The sequence below is a fragment of the Bos grunniens genome, chromosome 1 (genome assembly GCF_055505025.1).
Source record: "Bos grunniens cultivar Pamir isolate PY7600 chromosome 1, Bosgru_T2T1.0, whole genome shotgun sequence".
In the NCBI taxonomy this organism is placed as follows: Eukaryota; Metazoa; Chordata; class Mammalia; order Artiodactyla; family Bovidae; genus Bos; species Bos grunniens.
In genome coordinates, this window is record NC_141165.1 from 18,920,245 (window position 1) to 18,947,777 (window position 27,533).

A 27,533-nucleotide genomic window follows, 5' to 3' on the forward strand; every position below is an offset into this window, starting at 1 on the left:
GCCCACATATAGCTGCTGAATAAACATTTCATGTGTCTCTTTAGAAGAGAGAAGAGGATATTTAAAATTATACTGCTCTGCCTGGTAATCAGATTTGTGAGTCATGTCCCAGTGCATTAATTAGTTCTGGGGTTGAAGTCCAGAGATCTTGGGCTTAGGAGATGGTCTTCCTGGCCATTCCAGCCCTTGAAGTTCCCCCCTTACATACAGTAATGGAATCTCTGAGTTCACGACCTTGCCATAGATTCCGTAACAATAACAATAATAGCTTCATCTGGGTCATACACCAAGAAACAGCCATGCATGTGATTTCACTGTTGGTTGTCTGCAAGAGAGAGGAAAAGCAAGAGTTGTGTGAAGAAAAAGCAGATAACTCTGGTCAATTTATTCAGTTTATACTTGATTTACTTCTTAGGCCATAATCTGATAATCTTCCTAGTCCTAAGCTTTCATAAGGTACAGAAGCTTTTTACTAACTGGAAACATTAAGCTAGTAAGATAACAGTCAATCAAAGGGCATCTGTGTTAATGGAGACTTAATTTAGGAGGATTTACTGAAGGTTGTCCACAATCCATTCAATCCTTTTTAATGAAGACTAGGCAATTCATCATAATACTCAATGAATAAATCCAGTAAGAAATGTTCTCAAGTTCTCCATCAGAAAAAGAAAGAGGCAGGGAGAAGGGGATAGAGGGAGTGATATAGAGCTGAGCAGAGAAAGGGACGAGAAAGAGAGAAAGGATGAGAGAGAGAAATTGAGAGATAAATACATGAAGAGAGAAACAAATAAATATTGAGAAAAAACAGAGTACAGTGAGGATTCAGCATACCAAAATAAAAATACTTCCCTTACACTGTTTCCCTATTTTCTCCAGTGGACTTGTAAACAGAAGCACCTCCTACCACAAATTGACAATATAATCTCTACTTGTACTTCTGTCCTAAACAGCAGAGACTAATATTGTTACATTATCACAGAAACTTTATTCTGTGACTGTGGTTGCAAAGCACATAATATGCAAAACACATCTGTTTCTGTCCAAAGCATCAAGTGGTAAAATTTTAGCTACTAACATTATTACCTTAAAATATTTTCAATTAAATAAAACCAACTTCAGAAAACCAGAGGGATCACTTGCAGATCATGTGACCTCGTGTGAGTCACTAAACCCCACTGTGCCTTGGTTTCCCAATCTAATGAAGTACTTAATAATGAGATATTAGCTGTTATTAAGATAAAGCTATATAGCCATTTTGTGGCTTTTTTATGGTACTTCCAAAACTCCTTAATTCCAAAGTGAGAGTTTATGGTACTTCCCTCATGGTCCAGTGGTTAAGAATCTGCCTTCCAGAGTCTGGTTAAAGATGGTGGAGTAGAAGGACATGTGTTCATCTCCTCCTGAGAGAGCATCAAGACTGCAACTAGTTTTTGAACAACCATCAACAGGAAGACACTGGAATCCAACAAAAAAAGATACCCATGTCCAAAGACAAAGAAGAAGCTGCAGCGAGAGAGCAAGACAGGAAGGGCTCTATCACAATAAAATCAAATCCCATATGCATTTGTTGGGTGACCCACAAACTGGAGAACAATAATACCAAAGAAGTTTTCCCACTATTGTGAAAGTTCTGAATCCCACGTCAGGCTTCCCAGCCTGGGGATAATACAAAGGGACTGGGAATCCCTAGGGACTCTGGCCTTGAGGGCCAGTGGGATTTGATTATAGGCCTTCCAGAGGACTGAGGGAAACAGAGACTCCAGTCTTCCCAGAGGAGAGGAGCAGTGACCCCACAGGGGACTGAGCCAAAACTACCTGCTAGTGTTGGCAGGCTTCCTGTGGAGACACAAGTTGGTATGGGCTCACCACAGGGGTGGAGGCACTAGGAGGTCCCCTTTGGCATAAACCCTCTTGGAATTCACCATTAATCCTGTCATACAGCCTGTAGACCCCAGGGCTGGGTCACCTCAGGCCAAACAACTACTAAGGAAGGAGTACAACCCCACCCATCAGCAGATAATTGGATTAAAACTTAACTCAGCAAAGCCCTGCACCCCAGAGCAAGACCCAGTTTTCCCATCACCAGTCCCTCCCATCAAGAAAAATACACAAGCCTCTTAGCCTCATACATCAGAGGGCAGGTAGAAGAAGCAAGAAGAAGCACAGTCTCACAGTGGTTAAAACAAAAACCATATCACAGAAAGTTAATCATGATGAAAAAGCAGAAAGTTATGTCCCAGATGAAGGAACAAGATAAAACCCCAGAAAAACAACTAAATGAAGTGGAGATAGGCAACTTTTCAGAAAAAGAATTCAGATAATGATAGTGAAGATGATCCAGGACCTCAGGAAAAGAATGGAAGCAAAGATTGAGAATATGCAAGAAATGTTTACCAAAGACCTAGAAGAACTAAAGAACAACCAGAGATGAATAATACACTAGAAGGAATCCATAGCAGAGTAACTGAGGCAGAAGAAAGGATAAATGACCTGGAGAACAGAATGATGGAAATCATTGCCACAGAACAGAGTGTAGAAAAAAGAATGAAAAAAAAAATGAAGACAGCCTAAGAGACATCTGGGACAACATTAAACACACCAACATTCGCATTATAGGGGTCCCAGAAGGGGAAGGAAGAGAGCAAGGACCTGAGAAAATATTTGGAGAGATAATAGCTGAAACATTCCTGAATATGGGAAAGGAAATAGTCAACCAAGTCCAGGAAGCTCAAAGAATCTCAGGCAGGATAAACCCAAGGAGGAACACACCAAGACATAGTAATAAAACTGACAAAAAGACAGAGATAAAATATTAAAAGTATACCATCCTAGAATGGACTTGAAATAATAGAATAGAATGGACTTGTTAACAGGAGGAGACATGTTAACTGAGTAGTTTGTATTAGAGACAGGTAATTACAGCCCCATTTGTTCTTCAATATAGTTTCCCCTTCCCCAAAGGTTGTGAGCGTGGGGTTGTGGTGACTACTTACCCTTCTCGTTTTAGGTTATTTTATTAGCAGGATACAACTTGAAGTTTTAGAACCCTGGGCTGAGACCCAGTCACTGTTGGCTTTGTGAACTGGATAATGCCTCCAGCCACCTCTTCCCCTGCTCCCTAGTCTTGCCATTGGCCTGAGCACCCAGGGTCTGCTTAGGTGATCATCTTACCTGTGTCTTTTACTTGAGTCATCAGGTCCGAGTTGATATTGTCTTCCTTCAGATGGAACAGAAGTCCCATGGTTTCTATTTTGATGGAAGAAGTGCTTTAAAAAAGAAAGACAGCCATAGGCTTCACTGGGATTGATTGCAGGGTCCCTTGTGCCACCCATGACAATCTTTTCAGCAGCAGTTTCTCCAGAGCAATTTTGTGAAGCACCTATTTGTCAGTTGTTTCTCCGCATCAATAAGCAGAGCATCAGTAACCCCTTAATCACAAGCCCTTATCATGCTGTTGATGGCTCCTCTGTGAAGTCTGTGGTTACTGAATTGGAACCAGCCTCTCAGATCTCAAGAGAATGGAGTTTATAGCTGTCATCATAACAAGGTTCTCAACAGTATTTGTGGGACCTGTCACTGAAAAGTGTTTCATGTGCCCTGATGGACATGTTTTAGGGCAGCGGACTGATGGTGTTTCTGTAGACTCTTGTCTTCCCCTTATTGCCATGACCAGTGCTTCCCTCTCCACCACTAATCAGTATCCTGAATCCCCCTGTAATGCAGACACGAGGTGGACCATGATGACGTGACACAGAGCTCCCTCAGGAAAGACCCTGCTGTTTAGTGGCTGGCTTTCATTGACACTTGTTTAAGGAAAGCTCTTGGGACCATGATGTTTGTTCTTGCTAAGATGGAAAGCTGTAGAGGCCCATTTCCCAGTTTTTCACCAAATCCTCCACTGATTTTGAAATGCTCTGCACAGTGAAACATTAGGAAAATCAAGAATGACCTTGGAATGGTCCACTGAGGACTTCTGGAGCAGATTGTTATGGGATAAACCCAAGGAGGAACACCTGAGTGTTCCTCAAAGAGTGTCTTCTGCTAGTGGAGTCATTTGTTTAATCAAGGCATAATTATTATAATAATAAGAGCTAATGTTCCCAGAACCTTTACTCTGTGTCTAGTACTTGAGATGTGCTGCGTCTGTTTAGGTCCTTTGGGAAGCATTTTGTCTATAATTGATTATTATATGAAGCACTGACTTTAAAACTCAGGTCCCTTGGAAGATGAGACTGTTGGGCTCTCCTCACTTTGCATAAGAGGAAACTGAGGCCTGATGAGGTGAAGGAACTTCTCCAGGGCCACACAGCTAGTTAAGTAGCAGAGGCAGACTCTCTGCCCCTGTCTGTAGCCCTTCCTTAGACGGTCTCCTGCTTGGCGGTTACTGCTCCTCCACCATGAGGAGAGGATAGCCGAGGGGCTGCTGCAGAGGGTCCTCGGCAGAGAGCTGCTTTACTGAAGACAATTACTGGTCTGTGTACAAGGCAAAGTTTGTCCCAGTTTCAGGAAAAGTGCTGAGTTATGAAAATTAAACCTAAAATGAACCTGCTTCCCACATCTGTTGTAGGATACAGATTTCTCTCCTCCTACTCTTTTTTAATTTTTTATAGAAGGTGCCAGAACTCTTGAGTCCAAATGGTAAGACTGATTTGCCTCCTGTTTTGCATAGTCAGAGCTCCTTAATCGAGCTGTTTGCATGGGAGCAGTCACTTTTTGTCTTGAATTGCGTCAGTTGGAGTCAGTTCTGAGAAGCAGCCAGCACTGCTGCTGAGTCATCTCTCCATCAATATCCCCTGGCCTGTGGCCCAGGTGGTATAGCAGCCGGCCCTGCTGAAGGCTAGAGAAATCACAGTTTAGGTGTCATTCCTTCCAGGTAACAGGCCTCTGTAGACCCAGCTCATGTTGCTGAAAGGAGTGACTTTGATGTTACAGTTTCCACCCCAACCCCATTCCAGCCCTCATCGGCATAGTCATTCCACCTTCCCTTTCTGCCATTTCTGGTCCAGGATAAAGCACAGCACATTGCTGGTCAGATGGGGGCCAGCAAAACCTTGCTCTTGTCGGGACACAGCACAGCAGGCTTTGCAGAAGGCTGTAGTCCCTCCATCTTTTTAATTAGATCCACTCTTGTGTTCAAAGTCATGCCTACCCCTCTAGCCCTGACACCAAAGCACAGAGGGCAAAGGGGGGTGATAGGTGGATAACGACGGAGCACACAGGCAGAAGGGCAGATCTGTGTGGTCCTTCTAGGGTGCTGGCAGCCTCTGCCACGTCCTTGTTGATGGTCACCGAGGTGCACAGGTGTGTGGGGGGTGCGGGCACAGTGGCCTGCATGGTGCTTGGCTGCTGCATGTTCCTGAGGCCAGGGTGAGAGTGGTATAGAGGTGTGTGCTGGTTTGCAGAGCTGAAGTGGCACCTTCAGGGCTTTTCTCTCCACCCTCTCCCCGCACCGCTGCATACACACCAGTTCCTGTCCCTCTCTGCCGTCAGAGCTGGGGGGCCCTGACCATAAGAGAATCTGCAAAGAATATGAAAGTCCTCCTAAACAGCCCTTGCAAACAAAAGGTCCATCCCACTATTTTGTGACTGGATTACACAGAGAAATGTGATTTTATTTTCTCAATAAGTTTTTACATCTGGAAAGAATCTGTGTGTTCAGTCTGAGAGGAAATGGGTGTGGCACATCTGGGACGTTATTGGAGGTGCTGTCCTTCCATTAACCTGCTGATCTGGGAGCTCATGGGTCCGCGTCATACCAGAGAAAGCGACAAGTCTTAGTGAAGAATAAACAGCCACCTCAGCTCACCTGGCCCCACGCTAAGTCTTTTCTGTGCTTTGTCCCATGTTGTGCTCACCAGCACTTTCTAGGAGTAACATCTTTCATCCCATCTGCCAAATGAGGAAACTTCAAGTAGAAAGAATAACCAATTTCCCAGGTCACTCAGTGTATTGGAGAGCTGGAATTCAAACCAGCAAGCACCCTGTATCCACTAGACATTCTGGGTGAGGACAGCACTTACTGGAGAAGCTGGCAAAGGAGACGATGAGGAAATGCTGGGGATCCAGCTTTGGATGTGTGAAAATGGAGCATCTGATGATTTAAAATTATGTTCAAAACACAGGGCCAAGTTCCCACTTCCTCTGTGGGGTTTATATAGGAAGAGAGCTAGAACTGGAGTCAGAAACAGGAAGCTGCAATGAGGGAGTGTGTGCCTCGAGGCCCTTTTGGAACACGAACATTCTTTCTCTTTCTGCTCCAGGAAACCTCTTCCAATGACAGGACTTTTTCCCATGGACTCTTGGGCTGTGACGTGTGAAGAGACAAAGCTTGTGAGCTGTTGGGAGGGAGGGGAGTGGCGGGGGCAGCCCGGCTGCTGGAACTGGGAACAAGGCGGTATGGGAGCGCCCTCCTAACCAGCTCCTTAAACCCCGCTGCGCATGGTCCCCATGGGCTTCGTGGCACCACTCTGTCAGTCCTGTTTTCTTCTCTCCACTCTTTGCATTTCCATCTGTAACCCAGAATATCTGAAGAGCAGTTCTGTAATGAATTCCCATGCGTGTCTGTGAAACCCTAAAGCAACCGCGGATGCTGGCTTGCCACAAACCTGACACTGACAAGCCGCAGTGCAGTTAGGAGGCCTTGATGATGTGGAGGGAGCACGTGGAATGTGGACACCCTGACGGTCATGTCCAGCTGTCCCCAGAGCAGCGACAGAGGCATCCCGTGTTTCAGGAGCTGGGAGGGGCCTTGTTTACAGTTTGAGCTTTGCAGATGTGGCTCTATACAAACTTCAGTATTTGGGGTTGCCTCTAAGAACTAAAGATAAAAATGTAAGGTGCTCTGTAGCTCCACTATTCTTGCCTGGAGAATCCCAGGGATGGGGGAGCCTCGTGGGCTGCCGTCTATGGGGTCGCACAGAGTCAGACACGACTGAAGCGACTTTGCAGCACCAGCAGCAGAAGCTCTAGTTTAGTATAAACCTTGTAACTATATTTTTACTATTCTGAAAGATGATGCTGTGAAAGTGCTGCACTCAATATGCCAGCCAATTTGGAAAACTCAGCAGTGGCCACAGAACTGGAAAAGGTCAGTTTTCATTCCAATCCCAAAGAAAGGCAATGCCAAACAATGCTCAAACTACCGTACAATTGCACTCATCTCACATGCTAGTAAAGTAATGCTCAAAATTCTCCAAGTCAGGCTTCAGCAATATGTGAACCGTGAACTTCCTGATGTTCAAGCTGGTTTTAGAAAAGGCAGAGGAACCAGAGATCAAATTGCCAACATCTGCTGGATCATGGAAAAAGCAAGAGAGTTCCAGAAAAACATCTGTTTCTGATTTATTGACTATGCCAAAGCCTTTGGCTATGTGGATCACAATGAACTGTGGAAAATTCTGAAAGAGATGGGAATACAAGACCACCTGATCTGCCTCTTGAGAAATTTGTATGCAGGTCAGGAAGCAACAGTTAGAACTGGACATGGACCAACAGACTGGTTCCAAATAGGGAAAGGAGTACGTCAAGGCTGTATATTGTCACCCTGTTTATTTAACTTATATGCAGAGTACATCATGAGAAACGCTGAACTGGAAGAAACACAAGCTGGAATCCAGATTGCCGGGAGAAATATCAATAACCTCAGATATGCAGATGACACCACCCTTATGGCAGAAAGTGAAGAGGAACTCAAAAGCCTCTTGATGAAAGTGAAAGTGGAGAGTGAGAAAGTTGGCTTAAAGCTCAACATTCAGAAAACGAAGATCATGGCATCCGGTCCCATCACTTCATGGAAAATAGATGGGGAAACAGTGGAAACAGTGTCAGACTTTATTTTTCTGGGCTCCAAAATCACTGCAGATGGTGACTGCAGCCATGAAATTAAAAGACGCTTACTCCTTGGAAGGAAAGTTATGACCAAGCTAGACAGCATATTGAAAAGCAGAGACATTACTTTGCCAACAAAGGTTCGTCTAGTCAAGGCTATGGTTTTCCCGGTGGTCATGTATGGATATGAGAGTTAGACTGTGAAGAAGGCTGAGCGCCATAGAATTGATGCTTTTGAACTGTGGTGTTGGAGAAGACTCTTGAGAGTCCCTTGGACTGCAAAGAGATCCAACCAGTCCATTTTGAAGGAGATCAGCCCTGGGATTTCTTTGGAAGGAATGATGCTAAAGCTGAAACTCCAGTACTTTGGCCACCTCATGCAAAGAGTTGACTCATTGGAAAAGACTCTGATGCTGGGAGGTATTGGGGGCAGGAGGAGAAGGGGACGACAGAGGATGAGATGGCTGGATGGCATCACTGGTTCGATGGACGTGAGTCTGGGTGAACTCCTGGAGTTGGTGATGGACAGGGAGGCCTGGAGTGCTGCGATTCATGGGGTTGCAAAGAGTCGGACACGACAGAGCGACTGATCTGATCTGATCTGTTAAGATCATCCAGATGAGAATATTTTTAAGAATTTGGTCTATTTTGCCTGTCCAGGTATCAGATTCCAAAAAAATATTGCTCAGAGGAAACCTTCCTGGATTGCTTTACGAGATTTTTATGTTTTCTAGGAAGCAGAATCCTAGAAACTATATATGTAAACTATATATGTTTATATAGTTTACATACATATATAGTTGTGGCAAGGTGCATAAATCTGTGATTCAGATAATAAGGGGTCAAGTTCCTGGGTCTATAGGAATCTATAGGATCACAGAATATGTAGAAAAAAATAACATTCTGCTAGAATGTGAAACTGGGAGGATTAGTGAACCTGCTTCAGAGAGGACAAGCCACGAAGCCAGGAAAGCCTGGGAGACCAGCGAGCACAAGCCTGAATTGTGCTGAGAAAGCAGCCTGCTGTTCATGTATCCCACATGTGGCTTTCGCCTCTTGAAAGCTGTGTGTCCCCCCAGTGCCTGAGGGTGTACACCCCATGGTGGCCATAGGGGGCAAAAGCTTGTAGCAATGGCTTCAACCTACAGAGGGGCCATCATCTGAAAGGTGATGTTCTTCATCTGGGGTCATTTGGGAGGCTGCAACAGAAATTTTCCCAAAAGGCTCATGACAGGGATTTCACCAAAGGAAGTTCTAGTTTGTGGGGAGCCTGTGAAGTCATGTCTGTCTCTGGGGTTACCTCAGAGGCAGACAGAAAATAGCCTTATCATAGAACAGCTGGGAGCCAAGAAGAAAAGGCAGATGGAAGCAGAAGATACGCAGTCCGCTGGCCTGGAATGAAGCTTTGCAAATAAACACCTCTGAAAGAATTCAGTGGGAGAAATGTGTCCAGAGTTTTGACAGGGTTGAGAAGCTATGAATTTAGGTAAAATCTGCTGGTGAGGTAGAAACAGAGGAATATTTTATTTGACTACGTTGCCTTGACATTTGCTTTTCTTTCATCAGCATATTCACAAAGGGTTTATTGGTTGCCAGCCTTGAGCTAATAATGACTCAACAGGCATGGTCCCTGCCCTCATGGAGCAAATACTAACAAACAAAGCTTTAATTGAAACAGGCACTGTGATATGTCAACTGAAGTGGTGGCAGAAACAAACTCAATTCAAATAGGGGGATCTCTGAGCAGGTGACCTACAGTTGAGATCTGAGGGATGAGAAGGACAGTCATGTCATATGTGAGACAAGAGCACTGTCAGCCAATGAGAAGGCCTCAAAGTGGGAAAGACCTTACATGGCTGGAACACTGTTAGTCAGAGAAGTGGAAAGAGATGATATTGGAGAAATGAGCAAGAGCTGAGTTAAACAGGGTGTGGCCAGCTGTGATGGGATTTTATTCTGTACATAGTGACAAAGTCATGGCTATTGTGAAGGAAATGGACTAAAGCAACACCACAGAGGAGGCAGAGAGAAAAGTAAGGAGGCCATGCGGGGTCTTGAGCTCTGGTAGTTGTTGGATTTTTATTTGTTTGATTTTAATGTGTTTCTCAACTTGGCTTGTGTAATCCAACCAGCATGGAGAACACTGATCAAAGGATTTGATGGGGGAATGTACTGCTGAAAGAGCAGTGAGTCACCAGGGTACTGGCAGGAATACCCCTGGGGTGTGGAATGGATTACCTGTCTGAAATGGTGGGTTGAGGCCATATCTGTCTCCCTCAACTTTGTACACATCAGAACATAATTGGCATTTAATACACATCACCTGAATTGAACAAAGCTGAATAATGAAATGGCTTTGTGTGAGTATATACGTTCACGTGTGTGTGAACTAAATTACCACAACTCAAGTGAAAGCTCTAAAGTGAGGAGATACTCTGGATTATTTAGTCAGACAGAACTGGCTGATAATTAAATGGGAAACTGTGATTTTTCCAGCTCTGTGACAATATCACCTGATTTCCTCCTCTGGTATGCCTGCTATTAGAAATGAATTCCTCTGCTGAATTCAATACAAAGATGATTGATAAGGCCTATAAATTATCTCAAGATAATTTATTTATCTCAAGTATCTTGAGATAATTTATAGACCTTATCAATCATCTTTGTATTAATGAATCTATCATATCTTTTCTTGAAGGAAAGGACATTTTAATAGGAAGGAAGTTGAAAAAAGTATGAAGACATTAAAACTGATTGTGGAGAAAATAAACTGCTTGGAATGGCTGGAATGTGAAGAAAAGGGCCAGAGCAGAGAAAGAGGGGGTTTCCTAACGTTCACACTCTTTGACTGGGTAATTTCATTTCTGAACAGTAACCTAAAGCAATAACAGCAAACATGGGGCCAAGATAGACATTGCAATATTATTTATGAAAAAAATGAAAGCAACCTAGATTACAATAACAGGGCACAGAGAAATAAATTCATGTGGCTTTAGAGCAGGAGTGTGGAGCTATTAAAATTATGTTTCTGAAGAATTTTTAATAACATAGGATGAAAATCCAAACAAAGGTGTATGTGTGTCTGTGTATTCTATGGATACCATACATAAGTAGTATGATCTCAAACAGCTAATAAATCTACCTGGAAAAGACCGTGCATATATTTTTGTGGATGTGTATGTTTACATTATGGAATTTGGGGTGTTTATTTTCTTTTAATAATTTTCTATTTTTCCAGATTAAAAATAAATATGGATTATTAGAGAATATATTATAACTACCCTTTCCACTTAGAGGGTATCTCCCTAGAGGCTCAGCTGGTAAAAAATCTGCCTGCAATGCAGGAGACCTGGGTTTGATCCTTTGGTTGGGAAGATCCCCTGGAGAAGGGAATGGCTACCCACTCCAGTATTCTTGTCTGGAGAATTCCATGGACAGAGAAGCCTGGTGGGCTAGAGTCCATGGGGTCACAAGAGTTGGACATGACTAACACACTTTTACTTCTTTTTTTTTTTTTAATAAATTTATCTGCTTAGAAGAAATTTCTAATTTATTAACCAAATTACTGTTTCTGAAACAAATCTGGGTGTTTGACTGAACTTGAATCTGTGGGATGCAGGGAGTGAGCTCCGCCCCTGGCAAAGGTCATGAGGAAGGGGGCTTGGCATACGCAAAGGCGGGATCAAGCCTCTGGAGTCTCCCTGGAAATTCTCGAGCATCTACCCCCAAAACCAGAGTCTGCCTACTTTCTGCTTTGTGCTCTCACCTACACCTCTGACTTTATGGGGGGCTGTCCCCTACTACCTCTCTCTAAAAAAAGAGTTAGCTTACAGCTCCAGTTAATAATTCCTGGGTGTGACAGTGTTTCAACCTTCAAACTCCTTTGGAAGTCCTCTAGCCTGCCTGAATAGGTTTTTCCGGCCACATGTGATTGTTCAGAGCCTCCCAACTGTGAGAGGCAGGAGATGTTCTAAACTGTCTAAACACAGATTCCTTTGAGTTGTTAAAAGATTGATTAGAAATATATGGAATTTAGAAAGATGCTAACAATAACCCTGTGTACGAGACAGCAAAAGAGACACTGATGTATAGAACAGTCTTATGGACTCTGTTGCAGAAGGAGAGGGTGGGAAGATTTGGGAGAATGGCATTGAAACATGTATAATATCATGTATGAAACGAGTTGCCAGTCCAGGTTCGATGCACGATACTGGATGCCTGGGGCTAGTGCACTGGGGCTAGCGCATCCCAGAGGGATGGTATGGGGAGGGAGGAGGGAGGAGGGTTCGGGATGGGGAACACATGTATACCTGTGGTGGATTCATTTTGATATTTGGCAAAACTAATACAATTTGTAAAGTTTAAAAATAAAATAAAAAAAAAAAAAAAGAAATTGTATTGGTGAAGGGTTTTTCACTTGTTGGGCCAATGTTTGCTGCTAAGTCTCCATACTCCTTACCTACTGTGTCCTTGGCAGTGAATTGATTGATATAATGGGTGTATAGAAATGTAAGTAGTAGCCTCAACGTTTGTAACCTTGACCCTTGAGTTAATTCTTTTCTTGATTGAGCCCACCTCACCTTTGCCCTATAGGAATGCAACTTTATCCAATGCTTTTTGGAGGCTGGTGCCTGACTTTAGAATAATCACCTTTAGAGAAAAATAAGTTTCTTAAAATGTTAACAGGCCTCCTGGCCAGAAGATGATGTAAATCACCTGAACTTTTGCATATGATAAGTTTGAAAGCCTGGCTTCGATTAGGACCAGGAACTGCTGTCCTTGCATGACTCTACCGCTTCCCCCATTATCCTCTATGCACAACTTAAGATATAAAACTACTTTGGAAAATAAAGTACGCCCTTTTGTTCACCGAAATTTGGTCTCCCCATGTCGTTCTTTCTTTCACCTTCTGGCTGAACTTTTCCTCTGAGGCGGGGAAGCTCGTCAAGCCTACTAATTTTGCCTGGGCTTCTAAAATCTGACCGGGGAGGCCTTAGTGTCTCCTCTCCTTCGGGAGAATGGGAGGACGCCTTGCGGCCTTTGTAGGTGATGTAAATTCTCTGCTTTGGAACTTTATTCAGCCTCTTTTCTTCACTGAATTTTCCTACTGAGCTATCCTTATTTCACCACTCTTTGTATCCTTAATAAACGTTTAATTAAGCAGTTGTTTCCTGATCTTCGCCAACGCCGTCCCCGCTTCGAATTCCCTGGATCCACCGGGGCTGGACCCCGGCAGTGGGACAGTTTTTCAGAGCTGAATCTTAAAAGATGTTCCTCAAGCCTCTAAGGCATGATCTCATTAGAGAGGTTGATGGTTAGGAGGGAAGGAGACTTGAAAAATATCTAAGGACCCGTTCATCCGCAAGGAGCAATTAGGTTTTTTCAACAGCATTTGAAAATGAGATTCCTAGCACTTGGCTGGTGACACCATGATGTGGCTCCTAGGGAGACATGAGTGCTCCACAGGCCACTGAGCTCAGGCAGGGATCAATTTAAACTGTGAAGCAAGGAGAAGATGCAGAAGTTCCAATCAGCAGCATAATTCCTGCATTGCACCAGCCATGATATATTCCCAAAAGGTCTTTTTCATGACTGCAATTCTTGCTGAGCACAAACACGGTACAGACCCAAGAAACATGGAGTTCATTTCCATTTCCCCCTTTTTCTCATGGGGTGAGTGTATTTCTATTGAAATCATTTGTGTTCATTAAATGATAATTTCCAGAACACTAGGAACGAGCTGATTGCCACATTAAATCATACCACAGTAAAACAAGCTCTTTAACGCCTTTCCTAAACTACTATATGAAAAATGTATAACCTGATCTTTGTTATAAATTGTCTCTTTGTCAAAATAGACAAAATTTCATTCAAATGTTAAAAGGTGTAAGTGTTAGTTGCTCAGTCGTGTCCAACTCTTTGCAATGCCATGGACTGTAGCCTGCCAGGCTTCTCTGTCCATGGGATTCTCCAGGCAAGAGTACTGGAGTGGGTTGCCATTCCTTTCACCAGAGGCTCTTTCTGACCCAGGAATTGAACCCAGGTCTCCTGCATTGCAGGCAGATTCTTTACCATATGAGCCACCAGGGAAGCCATTTATAACCATTAGTATTGTTTATGTTGATCCTTAGCCTTTTCCAGATTTGACCAGTAGAGAAAATATGTATGTGGAGATAGAGATGGACATAGGTTGGTTTGTCTCAACCAGGGGAGATTTGCCCCTTTAGGCATTTGGCAGTGTCCAGGGACATTTTTGGTTTTCCAATTTCAGAATCAAAGGAAGGGCTGATGGGAGTGTCTTACTGGCATCTGGTGCTCAAGGGGAGGGATGTTGCTAAAACTAAACATCTCTCAGTGCACTAGCCAGAATTGTCCAGCTCAAATATGAGTAGTGCCTGGTTGAGAAACTTTGATGTATGTGGATAGATGGAATGATAACATAAATTTAGTATAGCAGTGACATCAGGGAAAAAGGTAAGTGGGAGTTTTCACACTGTTTTTGCAAGTTTTCTGTAAGTCTGAAAATATTTCAAAATTTTACAAAGTTTTCAATAGGTAATTGTCACCTTAAACTGTAATACCCTGTTCTGCAGCCTAGAGATAGAAAATGATGCGTCCCTTGTTGAGAATGAAGGTTCAGCTTGGTCATTGCCCATGACCTCTGGTGTTGCAGTCTCCAAAGGCAGGAAGGGAAGTCAGCCAAAGTCCCAAGTGCCCACAGGGATCATGGCTGGATTTGCTTACTCCACTATGAGATAGCACGCCCCTCGGGTTGAGGCCATATTTAGATGAGCATTGTTGTTCTGCTTAAACTGCTCTTTCCATCTGGAGTCAGAGGCTGCTAATGAAGAGCCCACCCCTCCCACCTCCCCCTCTTTAGCTGCATCTCATTTCCAGGCTACACCCTATTTTATTTATATATGTGTATGCTGCTGCTGCTAAGTCGCTTCAGTCGTGTCCAACTCTGTGCAACCCCAGAGACAGCAGCCCACCAGGCTCCCCCATCCCTGGGATTCTCCAGGCAGGAACACTGGAGTGGGTTGCCATTTCCTTCTCCAATGCATGAAAGTGAAAAGTGAAAGTGAAGTCACTCAGTCGTGTCCGACTCCTAGCGACCCCATGGACTGCAGCCCACAAGGCTCCTCCATCCATGGGATTTTCCAGGCAAGAGTACTGGAGTGGGGTGCCATTGCCTTCTCCGTATATGTGTGTGTATGTATATATGTGTATATATCCCCAGGAATTGTTCTTAGGTCTTCTCTTGAGTCAATACCCTAGTTTCTCCAACAACATCATGAGCTGCTCTGGGTTAAGAACTCCAGTTTCTACTCTGTGCACGTGTAATGGAGTGGCTAGGAGGTCAGGCCCTGGAAATACTGCCTGTTGCATGTCTAACGAGTTGCAGGAACTTGGTGCTATTATGGAACCAGGTTTGTGCCTCAATTTTCTCAACTGTTAAATGGGGAGAAAAATAGAAAACCTGGTAGAGTTTAAATTAATTAATTTAATTAGAGTTTAATTAAGCTGGTACAACAATGGCAGATATTAATACCTTAATTAAAGTTAGTATTTGTTCATCCATCTATAGTTTTAGAGTTATTTCTTTCTGCCCTCCCCACCCCCATGAGCAGTGCTTCTAACTACTGTGTTGGGAAGATGAGATTGATGTGTCCAGTCATTTGGGTGCTTCCTGTCCTGTCTCTGGTTCTTGCTGTTTCTGTTGCATTGGTTCAACTCAGGTGCTTCCTAAGACTTTTCATGCTGTGTGGCCACCACAGTGAGTGTCTCTGTCCTGTGTCCATCCTGTCCTCTTCTACTGAACTCTCTTTTTGACTGTGTATTTTCAGTGAGCCATATACTATAGTAAAGGCTTTGTGTTACTTCATGTGTCTTATAAGAGCCCTGAGATGGAAACTGTAATTCTCATCACTTTAATTAAGGAAACTGAGGCTTGGAGGGGTTAACTTGACCAGGCCACTGGATTAAGACGCAGCATGCTTTTGAAAAACCTCCATTCCTCCATGTCCCCAGGAATGAAATACTTTGAGTAGGGGAGAACCCAGAGTTCAGGCCATTCTTCTATTTTCCTTCCTTGCAAATCACAGAAGTTGAGGTGACCCAAACAGATGAGACTTAGTGTTTGTCATATGCCAGGGTCTGTGCTGGTGCTGGGATATAAATGTAGAAAATACAGTGTTTGGTCAGTGACCTCAAAGTCCTACTTCACTTATCTTTCACTGTACAACAAAATGCCCTGAAACTTAGTGGCTTAAAATATGATTTCTTCTTTCTAATGACTCTGTGTTTCCAGGGCTGCATGTGACAGCTCTTCTGCTCCACGTGATGCTGAGTCCCTCCTGAGGCTGCACATAGCTGAGAACTTGTCTTGGGGGGTCCACAGTGGCCTCACTCCCACAGCCAATGGTGGTGCTGGCTGTTGGCTGAGGGGGTCTCTGATTTCCTCCTGTGGCTTTTCATGTTCCAAGGGCTCTCACCAGGGGATCTTTCCAGGAAAACAACCTGGACTTCTTTATGTGATTGGTGGCCGCCAAGAGTACAAAACCGAAGCTACATGCCTCATGAAGCCTCGTTGTAGAAGTCATAGCATTACTTCTGCATCTTTCTGTGGCCCAAAAGCAAGCTACAGGCCCAGCCGCAGGGGTGACAGAAGATCGCCCCCTCTTGATGTGAGGACTGGCATAGAAGCACGGGGATGGGAGGGTGGTTTCAGCCACTTTGAAAGCAATCTACCATGCTTTTCTGTGCATATGGCTCAGACGCACAGGAAAATAGGGTTTAAGAGCTGGAAGGCTGCTTAACCATCATCTGATTTAGCCTCTAATAGCACAAGCTGCAAGATTGCCCAGAGAAATATCAGTACCCTCATACATGCCACTCTAATGGCAGAAAGTGAAGAGGAACTAAAAAGCTTCTTGATGAGGGCGAGAGAGGAGAGTGAAAAGCCTGGCTTAAAACTCAACATCCAAAAAACTAAGATCACGGCATCCAGTCCCATCACTTCATGGCAAATGGATGGCGGAAAAGTGGAAACAATGGCAGATTTTATTTTCTTGGGCCCCCAAATCACTGTGGATGTTGACTGCAACCATGAAATTCAAAGATGCTTGCTTCTTGGAAGGAAAGCTATGACAAATGTAGACAGCATATTAAAAAGCAGAGACATCACTTTGCCAACAAAGATCTGTAGAGTCAAAGCTGTAGTTTTTCCAGTGAGAGTTGAATCATAAAGAAGGCTGAGTGCTGAAGAATTGATGCTTTTGAACTGTGGTGTTTGAGAAGACTCTTGAGAATCCCTGGGACAGCAAGGAGATCAAACTAGTCAATCCTAAAAGAAATCAACCCTGAATATTCATTGGAAGGACTGGTGCTGAAGCTGAAGCTCCAATACTTTTGGCCACCTGATGCAAAGAGCTGACTCATTAGAAAAGACCCTCGTGCTGGGAAAGTTTGAGGGCAAAAGGAGAAAGGAGAGGCAGAGGATGATGGTTAGATAATATCACCGACTCAATAGACATGAGTTGGAGCAAATTCCGTGAGATGGTGAAGGAGATGGAAGCTTGGCATACTGCAGTCAGTGGGGTCACAAAGACTCAGACACAACTTAGCACCTAAAAAACAACTATAATCACAGATGCAGGAACTACAACCTGGGAAGTCAAGCTACTTGGCCTCGACCAGCATGGTCAGTGGAGCAGCCAGGCTGGATCCAGCTCATCTGGTTGGCATCATTACTTGCATATGCAGATGTGTGCTTTGCTTTGCTTCCTGCAGAGGATGTCTCTGCCAAGTTCCTGTCTCAAGACTGCCCCTGTTAAGTTTGGAGACCGCAAGAGTATAGAAGAAGGGAGGGACCTGTTTTTCTTACTTCTGTTTCTGTGCCTGATACCTGCCTCCCTGTTCCTGGGCTGCACACTGGGGTGTTTGGCCTTGCTGACCAACACTCACCACGGATAGCTTCTTCATCACTCTTCTTTCATTTGGGAAAATGAAGCAATGCAGGGTTTTACCACATGCATAAAAAGTGGCTGCCCAACCCCACCACATGTTATAAAATGAAAACCAATATTTACATAATGTTTTAGGGTAATCTATTATACTACAGGGCTTCCCTGGTGGCCTAGATGGTAAAGCGTCTGCCCGCAATGCAGGAGACCTGGGTTTGATCCCAGGGTTGGAAAGATCCCCTGGAGAAGGAAATGGCTACCCATTTCCGTACTCTTGCTTGGAAAATTATACTACAGTGCATTTTTCTAAAATCCACAATTACTACAGTATGAAATGTGTAGCTTGTTTTGAAATAGAGTAGGTGAGCCAGAAATTATTAATTTCTCTCAATATAACAAACCTGAAAATAATTAAGATCTTACATTCCCCTGATCATTATGATGCTGCTTTGGATATTTCCAGCCTTAAATGTTTATTTTGCATTAAAGATGGTATTTGTTATCAAGTGCAGCTCTGGGATTCTCCCCCTCAAAATCCTCATGGGGGTGCTTGACTCTTATTGAGAGTTAAATAAGAAGTACAATTCTTAGACTTATGGCTCCTTGAAGACCACGGATTTCCAAAGAAGAATGGTAGAGATGCTGTCTAGAAAACAATGTTCACCTGATTCCTGTGGTATTTAGTATAGATGAATGAAACCTTTTTCTCTTCATTCTAAAGTATTTACCATTTTTATAGTTTAAATAAATAATATTTATTATAAAAATTTACAAAAGACAGAAGCACCCAAAGGAGAAAATAAATATATCCCCTTAACCGCACCTTACAGTCACACTGCTGTTAACGTTTTTAGTGTATGTTCTTCCTATCAGAGAGATAGACAATAGACACCATTATATAGATTGCCATGAGGGAGAAGATGTGAGTACACATATAGAGTTTTCTTTTCAAAAAATGTAATCATACAATAAGTTTCCAACTAGATTTTCATGTGTTTTCTCTTGCTACATGTAGTGAGAACACTTTTCCACATTTACCACTCAGAGAAATAAATCTCTCTTGTTTTGGCAGGACAGTGATACTGAAGCTCTGGCCAGGTGTTTGGAGCACGTGCTGGGCTGCACCACTCTAGGTGAGTAAGCCTCTTCAGATTCCAAAATATACTCATACCTACTGAATCTACTGGAATACCCAACAAGTAGAAAGCTTAGATATTTTAGTCTAACCTCCTCATTTGACAGATGAGACAGGCCAACAGAGGTTGAATGTCTGACCCACGGGCCAGGAAATGCAAAGAAGAATTGTTTATCCTTGTTCAGTGACCCTGGGTGTCCAAGGATGAAATCGTTAAATTCAGTGGTCCGCTGTGATTCAGTGGTGGTCTAGGAGGATGCAATAATAGGTTTTACAGGTTTTCTGGGAGAGGAATCTTTCTACCTCACTGGTCCTGTAGAAACACTACATTCATTCAAGCTGAAAATATCATCATTCTGAAGATCAGCCAGTTACTGGAAGAGATTTGGTCTGAAAAACAGAGCTAAAATTTCTTTAGCATTGTTGGTCTTGATGAATGGGATTGCTGTGCTTCAAAGATAAAACCCTATTTCTTATTTTCTTCCTTTTTTAACCCAACAAACCCAACTGGGATCACTTCCAGCACTGATGATAATTGTCACCTGACAGAAATAGAATATCAGAGGATACAGTCTGTCATCTGCAGGTTTCGCTTCCCCAGATGGAACCTGCCCTGGATGGAAGCACCTTCAGCCCTGAGGGCCGCCTGTATTCACCGTACCAGCCTTTGTGTGCAGGGGCTTGAGGGGCCCCAGGTTTTGGTATTCACGAGGGCTCAGTTCCTCAGGGATGCCAAGGGATAATTTTTATAGGTCCTGGGTGAAAAGGGGTGAGATCTTTTTTCTTTGAAATTTGATGGTGAATTTTTATTTTAAATTTTTTAACCAAAAGCAGTCCCTTCAAAGGGAATCACAGGAATAAATGAAGTTTTCATGCATGCCAGCATTCACCAATATTTTGTTAGGCGTGTATGCACAATTTATAGCCTTTTTCTAGCTTCTTCCACATCTGTATGTGAGAAGCCTCACTCATAACACAGCTCCCTGGATTTTTCTCCTGGTCATCATCCTGTGACCGGTTTAGTTGTCCAACAGTAACACTATGAGGTGCATTTATCCCAAGTTTCAAATTAGCAGACCAGGTAGGCTGTCCTTTGGCGAAGCACTGTCTGTCTCTGTGGACCTCAGTTAGACTAGCTCATTAATTTTCACATTGGGTTCCTTGGGGATCTGCAGAAGCTAGCAAGGAGGGGGGACCCTGAGAAGTACAGGGACAGAAGCCCTGTCTAACATAGACCTTGGTACAAAAGAGGCCCTTAACAAATATTTTTAAATATTTTAAGAGAAATTAGATGCAGACTCTGCTCCTTTCCCAGCTTCAACCAAAATAGTTTCACTCTTATCTGTTTTATAAATTAGATTTCAACATAAGATTGTGCCTTAAAAAAAGATTCCACTGCAAAAAAATAAAATGCTGGATTGGATAGATGATATCTAAATTTCCTTCAAGACCGTATGATTTTATAAGTGAGCATTAGGACTTGGAATAAAAATACACATTCATCTCTGCCAGGAGTGCCACCAAAGTGACAACGATGGAATAAATCTGATGTAAACCTTCAGAAACAAAGGGAACCAGAGAAGAGGTGGGAGCAGATGAGGGCTGTTAGTGACTTTGAGAAGACAGAAAGCAGATGGGTGAGTGGTGAGTGATTTAGGAACAGGGAAAGGTGAAAGCTAAACTCCTAAGTGTGTGTAGGAAGGCGGACAGGGAGGAATGGCCTGCCAGACACGGATATGAGGGGCAGCAAGCCTCAGAAACACCTGTCTGGGGAAGTGCTCATTGCAGATGAGAGTATGATGGCTTTCTGGATTCCAGGAGCTTCTTTGCCATTACACAGGAGCCATGAAGACATGCCCTCATGTGGTCTCACTGGGCATGAGATTGCTCAGGTAGGCAGTAGTTGCTTTGCTCTAACTGCACTTTGGGAGATTTGTCAACCACAGTCACAGTTAGAGCTTATTAACCATCATGGTTTTTGATATATGTCTGAATGTTAACAGGATCCAAGGGGCAATAGAAGCTTCGGTATGTCAGAGTATAAGCCCTGACACTTAAACAGGAACCCTCCATGACTGACACTGAATGCAACTGGGCGGTAGTTCTATAGTTTTCAAACTACCGCACAAGTGCACTCATCTCACACACTAGCAAAGTAATGCTCAAAGTTCTCCAAGCCAGGCTTCAACAGTACATCAACTAAGAACTTCCAGACATTCAAGCTGGATTTAGAAAAGGCAGAGGAACCAGAGATTAAGTTGCCAACATCCGTTGGATCATAGAAAAAGCAAGAGAGTTCCAGAAAACATCTACTTCTGCTTTGTTGACTATGCCAAAGTCTTTGTGTGAATCACAGCAAACTGTGGAAAATTCTTCAAGAGATGGGAATATCAGACCACCTGACATGCCTCTTGAGAAATCAGTATGCAGGTCAGTAAGCAACAGTTAGAACCAGACTTGAAACAATGGACTGGTTCCAAATCGGGAAAGAAGTATGTCAAGGCTGTATATTGTCATCCTGCTTATTTAACTTATATGCAGAGTACATCATGCGAAATGCCAGACTGGATGAAGCATAAGTTGGGATCAAGACTTATGGGAGAAATATCAATAACCTCAGATATGCAGATGACACTATCCTTTATGGCAGAAAGTAAAGAGAAACTGAAGAGCCTCTTGATTAAAGTGAAAGAGAAGAGTGAAAAAGCTGGCTTAAAACTCAACATTCAAAAAATGAAGATCATGGCATCTGGTCCCATCACTTCATTGCAAATAGTTGGGAAAACAATGGAAACAGTGAGAAACTTTTTCTTGGACTCCAAAAATCACTGCAGATGGTGACTACAGCCATGAAATTAAAAGACACTTGCTCCTTGGAAGAAAAATTATGACCAACCTAGACAGCACATTAAAAAGCAGAGACATTACTTTGCTGACAAAGGTCCATCTAGTCAAAGCTATGGTTTTTCCAGTAGTCATGTATGGACGTGAGAGTTGGATCATAAAGAAAGCTGAGTGCTAAAGAATTGATACTTTTGAACTGTGGTGTTGGAGAAGACTCTTGAGAGTCCCTTGGACTGCAAGGAGATCAAACCAGTCAATCCTAAAGGAAATCAGTCCTGAATATTCATTGGAAGGACTGATGCTGAAGCTGAAGCTCCAATACTTTGGCCACCTGATGAAAAGAACTAACTCATTGGAAAATACCTTGATGTTGGAAACATTGAAGGCCAGAGGAGAAGGGGACGACAGAGGATGAGATGGTTGGATGGCATCACTGACTCAATGGACATCAGTTAGAGCAAGCTCCAGGAGTTTGTGATGGACAGGGAGGCCTGGCGCACTGCAGTCCATGGGGTCACAAAGTCGGACACGACTGAGCGACTGAACTGAACTGATGATCGACACACTTTACTCACAGGCAGCATCAGCCTGTGCAATGGCAATATCCAGTTGCCCATTGAGCATGCCAGGTCTTAATTATCTTCCACAAACATTTTCAAGAGCTTCTGCCAACCCTGGACAAGAGAGAAGGGACAACAGATGCAAATATCCTTCTGGTTCTTTGGACCAAGTATGTTGTAAGTGTTGCCCTGAAGATGCTGCTGGCAGCTGTTTACCCCAGACTGTTTGATTTCCATGTGAAACAGGGGCAGGGATGCCTCCCCTTCCTATGTCCCTGGAGAGTGGAGAGGGTGGATAAGAAAACATTGTGGAACTTCAAGGGATCCCCAATTAGAAGGTGGCTTTTTGAATTTCAGGTTCAGTATCTGAGTCTCCTGAACATATCAAGGTCAGGTTACAGCCTTTAAACCGGTAGTTCTCACACTTAAACAAGCATCTGAATCACTTAAAGGCCTTGGAAGATGCAGGTGCACTGTGTGCCTTAGAATTTGTTTCTAACAAGTTCCCAGGTGATGCTGATATTCTGGATCCAGACCATACTTTGAGAGCCATGGATTAAATGCCCTTAAGCCCTGAGATTCTTATCCTGCACATCCACCCTAATTTATAATTCAAACAAAATGCTACTAAAACTAAAAATATATATATTTCTTTTTATATATATATATTTCTTAAAATTATAGAGAACTTGATTATAAGCCAAAATGAAAATAGCTTCTTCTAGGAATTTTATTCTTTTTATAGTTATGTCAGTGTCCGCTGGGCTATCTGGCACTGTATACAAGAGTTACTGAGCTTTGTTGGAACCAATATTGTATTTGTTCGTCATCCTCAGCATCTGTGTCAGACATTTAGGTGGGTTCGGGGCACTGTATGAAGATTCAGATGTTGAAACCTATTTGCAACATGGTCCCAGCCACCAAGTGTGGTCCTGGATAGACCAGCACAAAGCTTGGTAACCGTGTCACCCCCTTGGTGCTTCTTTTATGCATAGAGGACATACCCTCCCAAATGGAGGCACTTCCATTTCTGAAGCCCTAAATTCCCCTCAAAGTTCCCCATGGAGTACAAGAAGGCAAGGCCAGTCATGAACAGAATGCTAAGGGATCCTAGATAGAATTAGGTGAGGAAAGGAGAACAAAACACCTTTTAAGGGAATAGGAAAGGCCAGAAATGCCTGGGGTGTCTGGGGGACAGCCAGAGACGCAGGCAACAGCCATTTCACTGAAGGCAGATGCTTCAAAACATGCAGCTTTGATGGTTGAAATGTGCTACCTATCTCCCCACCCCTCCTTTCTTCCCTATTATGTTTATAACACACATATGATTAGCCAGGTATCACAGAGTGATGGAGAAAACAAGGTCCCTCCCTTGATGAGCTCCCAGTCTAGTCAGGGAGCAGGTAATTACAGGGCATTGTGAGGAGGATAACACATACTGGGAACAAGGGAGGTGGTTAGGAGGGGTCCACTCTGGATATGCAGCTGGAGCAAAGCTCTACAGAGGAGGCGAAAGCTTATGATTGCCTGGGTCCATGAGGACCAGGACAAGATCTTATTCACACCAGTGTTTTCAGAGTCTGGCACATAGCCTGGCACACAGTAATTTTCAAGAGTCATTCGATGAATGAATGGAAAGGTAAGTAGAGTAGCCAAGTGGTCAGAAAGAGGAAGTGTTCCCTACAAAGGATCAAGCAGTAGAGGGCTGAGAAATATGAAACAACTGGGTGTATCCATGGAACTGTCAAGAAGGCTGGTGCTGCTTCAGTGTAAGGTATGAGGAAGGGATCAGCAATCTGGATGCACAGGACCAAGCCCACGGGGAACCTTGGTGCCGGGTTAAGGACCTTGAACTTTATTGTGTGGACTAGGGTACCACTGGTTCTTAAGCATGGTCAGAAAAAAATCAGCTTTAACAAACAATAAGGAGGATGTTTTGAAAGAAGTGACTTGAGATGGGGGACTGATTATGGGCTCTCATTCCGCAGACAACACATGGTGTTGCTATAGTAACTGTTCAGGCCCATCACTAGCCAGTAAAGGCCAAAGATGACCTCTGTTTTCCTTTAAAAAGAAAATTCTGTCTCTGTGTTTCTTAGTAACCAGATTAGGAACCAAGGCAACAAATGAAGTTTAGCCCTTTTAACGACTGGGAAATTAGCTGTACTTCTATAGAGAAGTCATCAGCAGAATGATACAAGTTGGGTGAACTATTTATAAAAAGGCTTGTTTTGTACCTCCAAGCAGGATGTTGTCACAGAAGTCATTAGAACCCAAGAGATGCTTCCAAACCTCACTGTCCATTATGATTTCTTTAGTGTGTTAACATGTCTGATCAGTTTGGCTTTTTGAAATTTGTTACCCTTCAGTTCTTCCATTGAACGTTGGTAATTACTGTTTAATCTCCACTAAACAATATGACTGATAGAGACCAGAGAAGACATCAGAGCTTTGGAATCCCCTCAAAACTTCCTTTGCTTAAGCTCTTCAGACTCTAAGCTGTTAAATGTAGGGATGACTGACAGCCATTTAACCTTTCACTATTGTGCTTTTCACCTTGACAGAAAAGAATTTCATGTAATAATTAGAGTGATTTCAACATAGTGTCTTATCTTTGGTTACTGACACTTTGAAACCACTGCATCCGGAGGAGAGGAGGGATATTTTGGATTAAAAACCACTTGGATCATTTTGCTGTGCATGCGCAAAACTTGCCACTATCCCTTCTGTCTTTATAGATTTATATCTGATAAAAATTTAATAGTTTCTGGAAGTTCTTTGAAACTTGAAAGATTAAAATAGATTCAGAATTAGTGGCGATTTACAGAGAATCTGCTATATGTCTGCTACCATGCCAGGCACATTCATTTGGCAGGTGTGTGGTGATGGGAAGGAGGTAGAAAAAGGCTTTGTAATTTAAATACATTCCTAAAACAGTACTTTTAATCACTCTTAGTAGCATCTTCTTAGCAAAGAACTTTCTGTAGTTTCCTATTGTCTACAAAAAATTCCAGGAATCAAGTTTACCTAGCTAAGAAAGAAACTCAGCAGTCGTTTATTCCTTTATTACTTGCACATTAGGATTTCATCAAAGTTTATATACTTTGTAGAGGAATGTAGTAGATGGCAATGGTGTGGTAGGCCTGGATCCTGCCATTAAAGGCTTAAGATTTCGGAGAAGAACCAAGACAAGGGCCTAAATAACTACGTAACAAGAGAATAAGGATTCAGAAAGTGGGGGGATGGCTTTCAGTTGGGGGATGGAGCCACCAAGGATGTTTCAAGGAGAAGGCAGCATCTGAGACTGTTCATGATGTGAGGATAGATGTGGCCATGAAAAGATGGAGAGGAAGGCTCTGCAGGTAGAAAGGACAGGACAGGGAGAAACAGATCTAGGAACAGGCAGAAGGAACAGGCTGACTGAGAATGGTGAGCAATTCAGATCATCACACTGGTGAATATGGCATGAACTGTCTTGGTAGCTACTTTTTATTATTTTTCCTAAACAAAGTCTTTTCTTTGTAAAAGGTATTTATTAGGATCTTTAATATCCCATGTTCTTTTGTGTGGAAATAGTCACTGCCGTTGCACTTGACTTAGTGTTCAATGTATTAAGCTGAATTATTATAAAAATATTAATACCCCCTTTTCTATCATATGTGTAGCAAAATTTCCCTAGTCTGTTTTATGTCTATTAATTCTGTTTATTGTCTCTTTTGGATTTTTGGTGGGGAAATTTTTTGTTTTTTAAGTAGGCAAAGGTTACTTGACTTTTATATATTAATAGCTTTTCTGTTTTTTTTAAAGTTTTTCAGCTTAATTTTTTCAAATATTGTTGGTGTACAATTGACCAAAACAGTATAAGTATAATCTAAAAGTTTTTCAGGTGTACAACATAGTGATTCAGTATTTTTATGTACTCCCTCCTTTTTTTACTGAAGTATAGCTGATTTACAATGTTATGTTAATCTCAGGTGCACAGAACAGTGATTTGGATTTCAAATTCTTTTCTTGTAGGCTATATTGAGTATAGTTCTCTGTGCTATTCAGTAGGTCCTTGTTGGTTATCTATTTTATATATAGTAGTGTGTATGCGTTCATCACAAATTCCTAATTCATTCCTCCTCCACTGTTTTTTAAGAGTGTTTTCTATATAGCCTCCTAAATTTCATTCTAGAATTGCTATTGTCTTATTTTACACACTTGAGGTTTTTACACCAATAAAATCTACTTTTTCCACTTAAAGTATTTTTTGTATTCCAACTCCTGGATATTATTTATTTCTGCCTCTGTTTTTGGCCTACTGACCTAGCTTCTTAATCTTCTGTCAGTACTAGAGTGTTCTCATTACACTGCCTTTATGGAATGTTTTAAAGTCTGAGAAGACATTCATCTTTTAATTTTCATATTTTTTCAAATATTCCTATCCTCTGACATGCATTTTCTCACATGAATTTTTTCAATTCTTTTTTAATTTAAAAAAAATTAAGATTTTTTATCCATCTCCAAAGGACATCTACAAAATGTAGATGTCTATTAAGGTCTTTACAAAAACTTAGCAACATATTTCTACAGCAAACAGGAAACATAAACATTCTTCATATATTAGTTTCTTATCCTGACCCTCTGTAAAAACTTGATGCTTAAACTGTGGCTGCATTAACAACTACTCAGAAACACACTGGCAGAAAACAGCAATAGTCCTCTGTACCTCTCGTGGTTTCTGTGAGTCATGAATCCAGGGGCTGCTTGGCTGTGGAGTGCTGGTTCAGGGTCTTCCTTGAGGTTGTAGTCAGATGTCCTTAGGACAGCGATCATGGGAAGACTTGACTGGAGCTGGAGGACACCTCTTGGCAACTCACTCACTCACTCAATTGCACTGCAAGTTGCCTGGGGCCTCAGCTCCCCTCCACCTGTGGCTCCTTAGGGCAGCTTGAGCATCCTCAAGGCTACAAATGATGGTCGTGGAGCGTGGGGGCCAGGCTGCCCCTGGCTGGAGCCCCACCCCTGTCTGCATGGCTTCCTCAAGCTGCACTCCTCCTCCGTGCAACTTCTGATAGTAAGTCTGGGGAGCACCTCAGAGGCTGGCCATGTGCCTGCTTCCTGATGGCGCGGAGGCTGGGAAGTGACCTTCTGGCATCTATAGCTGCTTTTGTGGGTGCTGGACTCTGTCTCATGAAGAAGAGGATTCTCATACACAGG

The 27,533-nt window shown here is 42.8% G+C and overlaps 1 protein-coding gene and 1 long non-coding RNA gene across 47 annotated transcripts in view; one reads left to right on the plus strand and one right to left on the minus strand.

Annotated features, from left to right (window-relative positions):
• Positions 1-27,533, plus strand: part of NEK11 (NIMA related kinase 11) — a 272,407-nt gene that overhangs the window by 184,410 nt on the left and 60,464 nt on the right. For 43 of the 46 annotated variants that reach the window (XM_086345852.1, XM_086345908.1, XM_086346034.1 and 40 more), the window contains one exon: positions 18,865-18,925. In XM_086345852.1, the coding sequence (XP_086201978.1) occupies positions 18,865-18,925 (61 nt within the window). Of the gene's footprint in view, positions 1-6,260; positions 6,545-18,864; positions 18,926-19,450; positions 19,819-27,533 lie in introns of those variants that run through there. The other 3 variants (XM_086347569.1, XM_086348440.1, XM_086349460.1) reach the window with 2 other exon arrangements.
• LOC147379080 (uncharacterized) lies at positions 192-27,179 on the minus strand. The gene is made up of 3 exons (XR_015145295.1): positions 27,043-27,179; positions 3,172-3,266; positions 192-325 (listed from the first exon to the last, which is right to left on the minus strand). It is a non-coding gene; the product is annotated as an uncharacterized LOC147379080 (long non-coding RNA).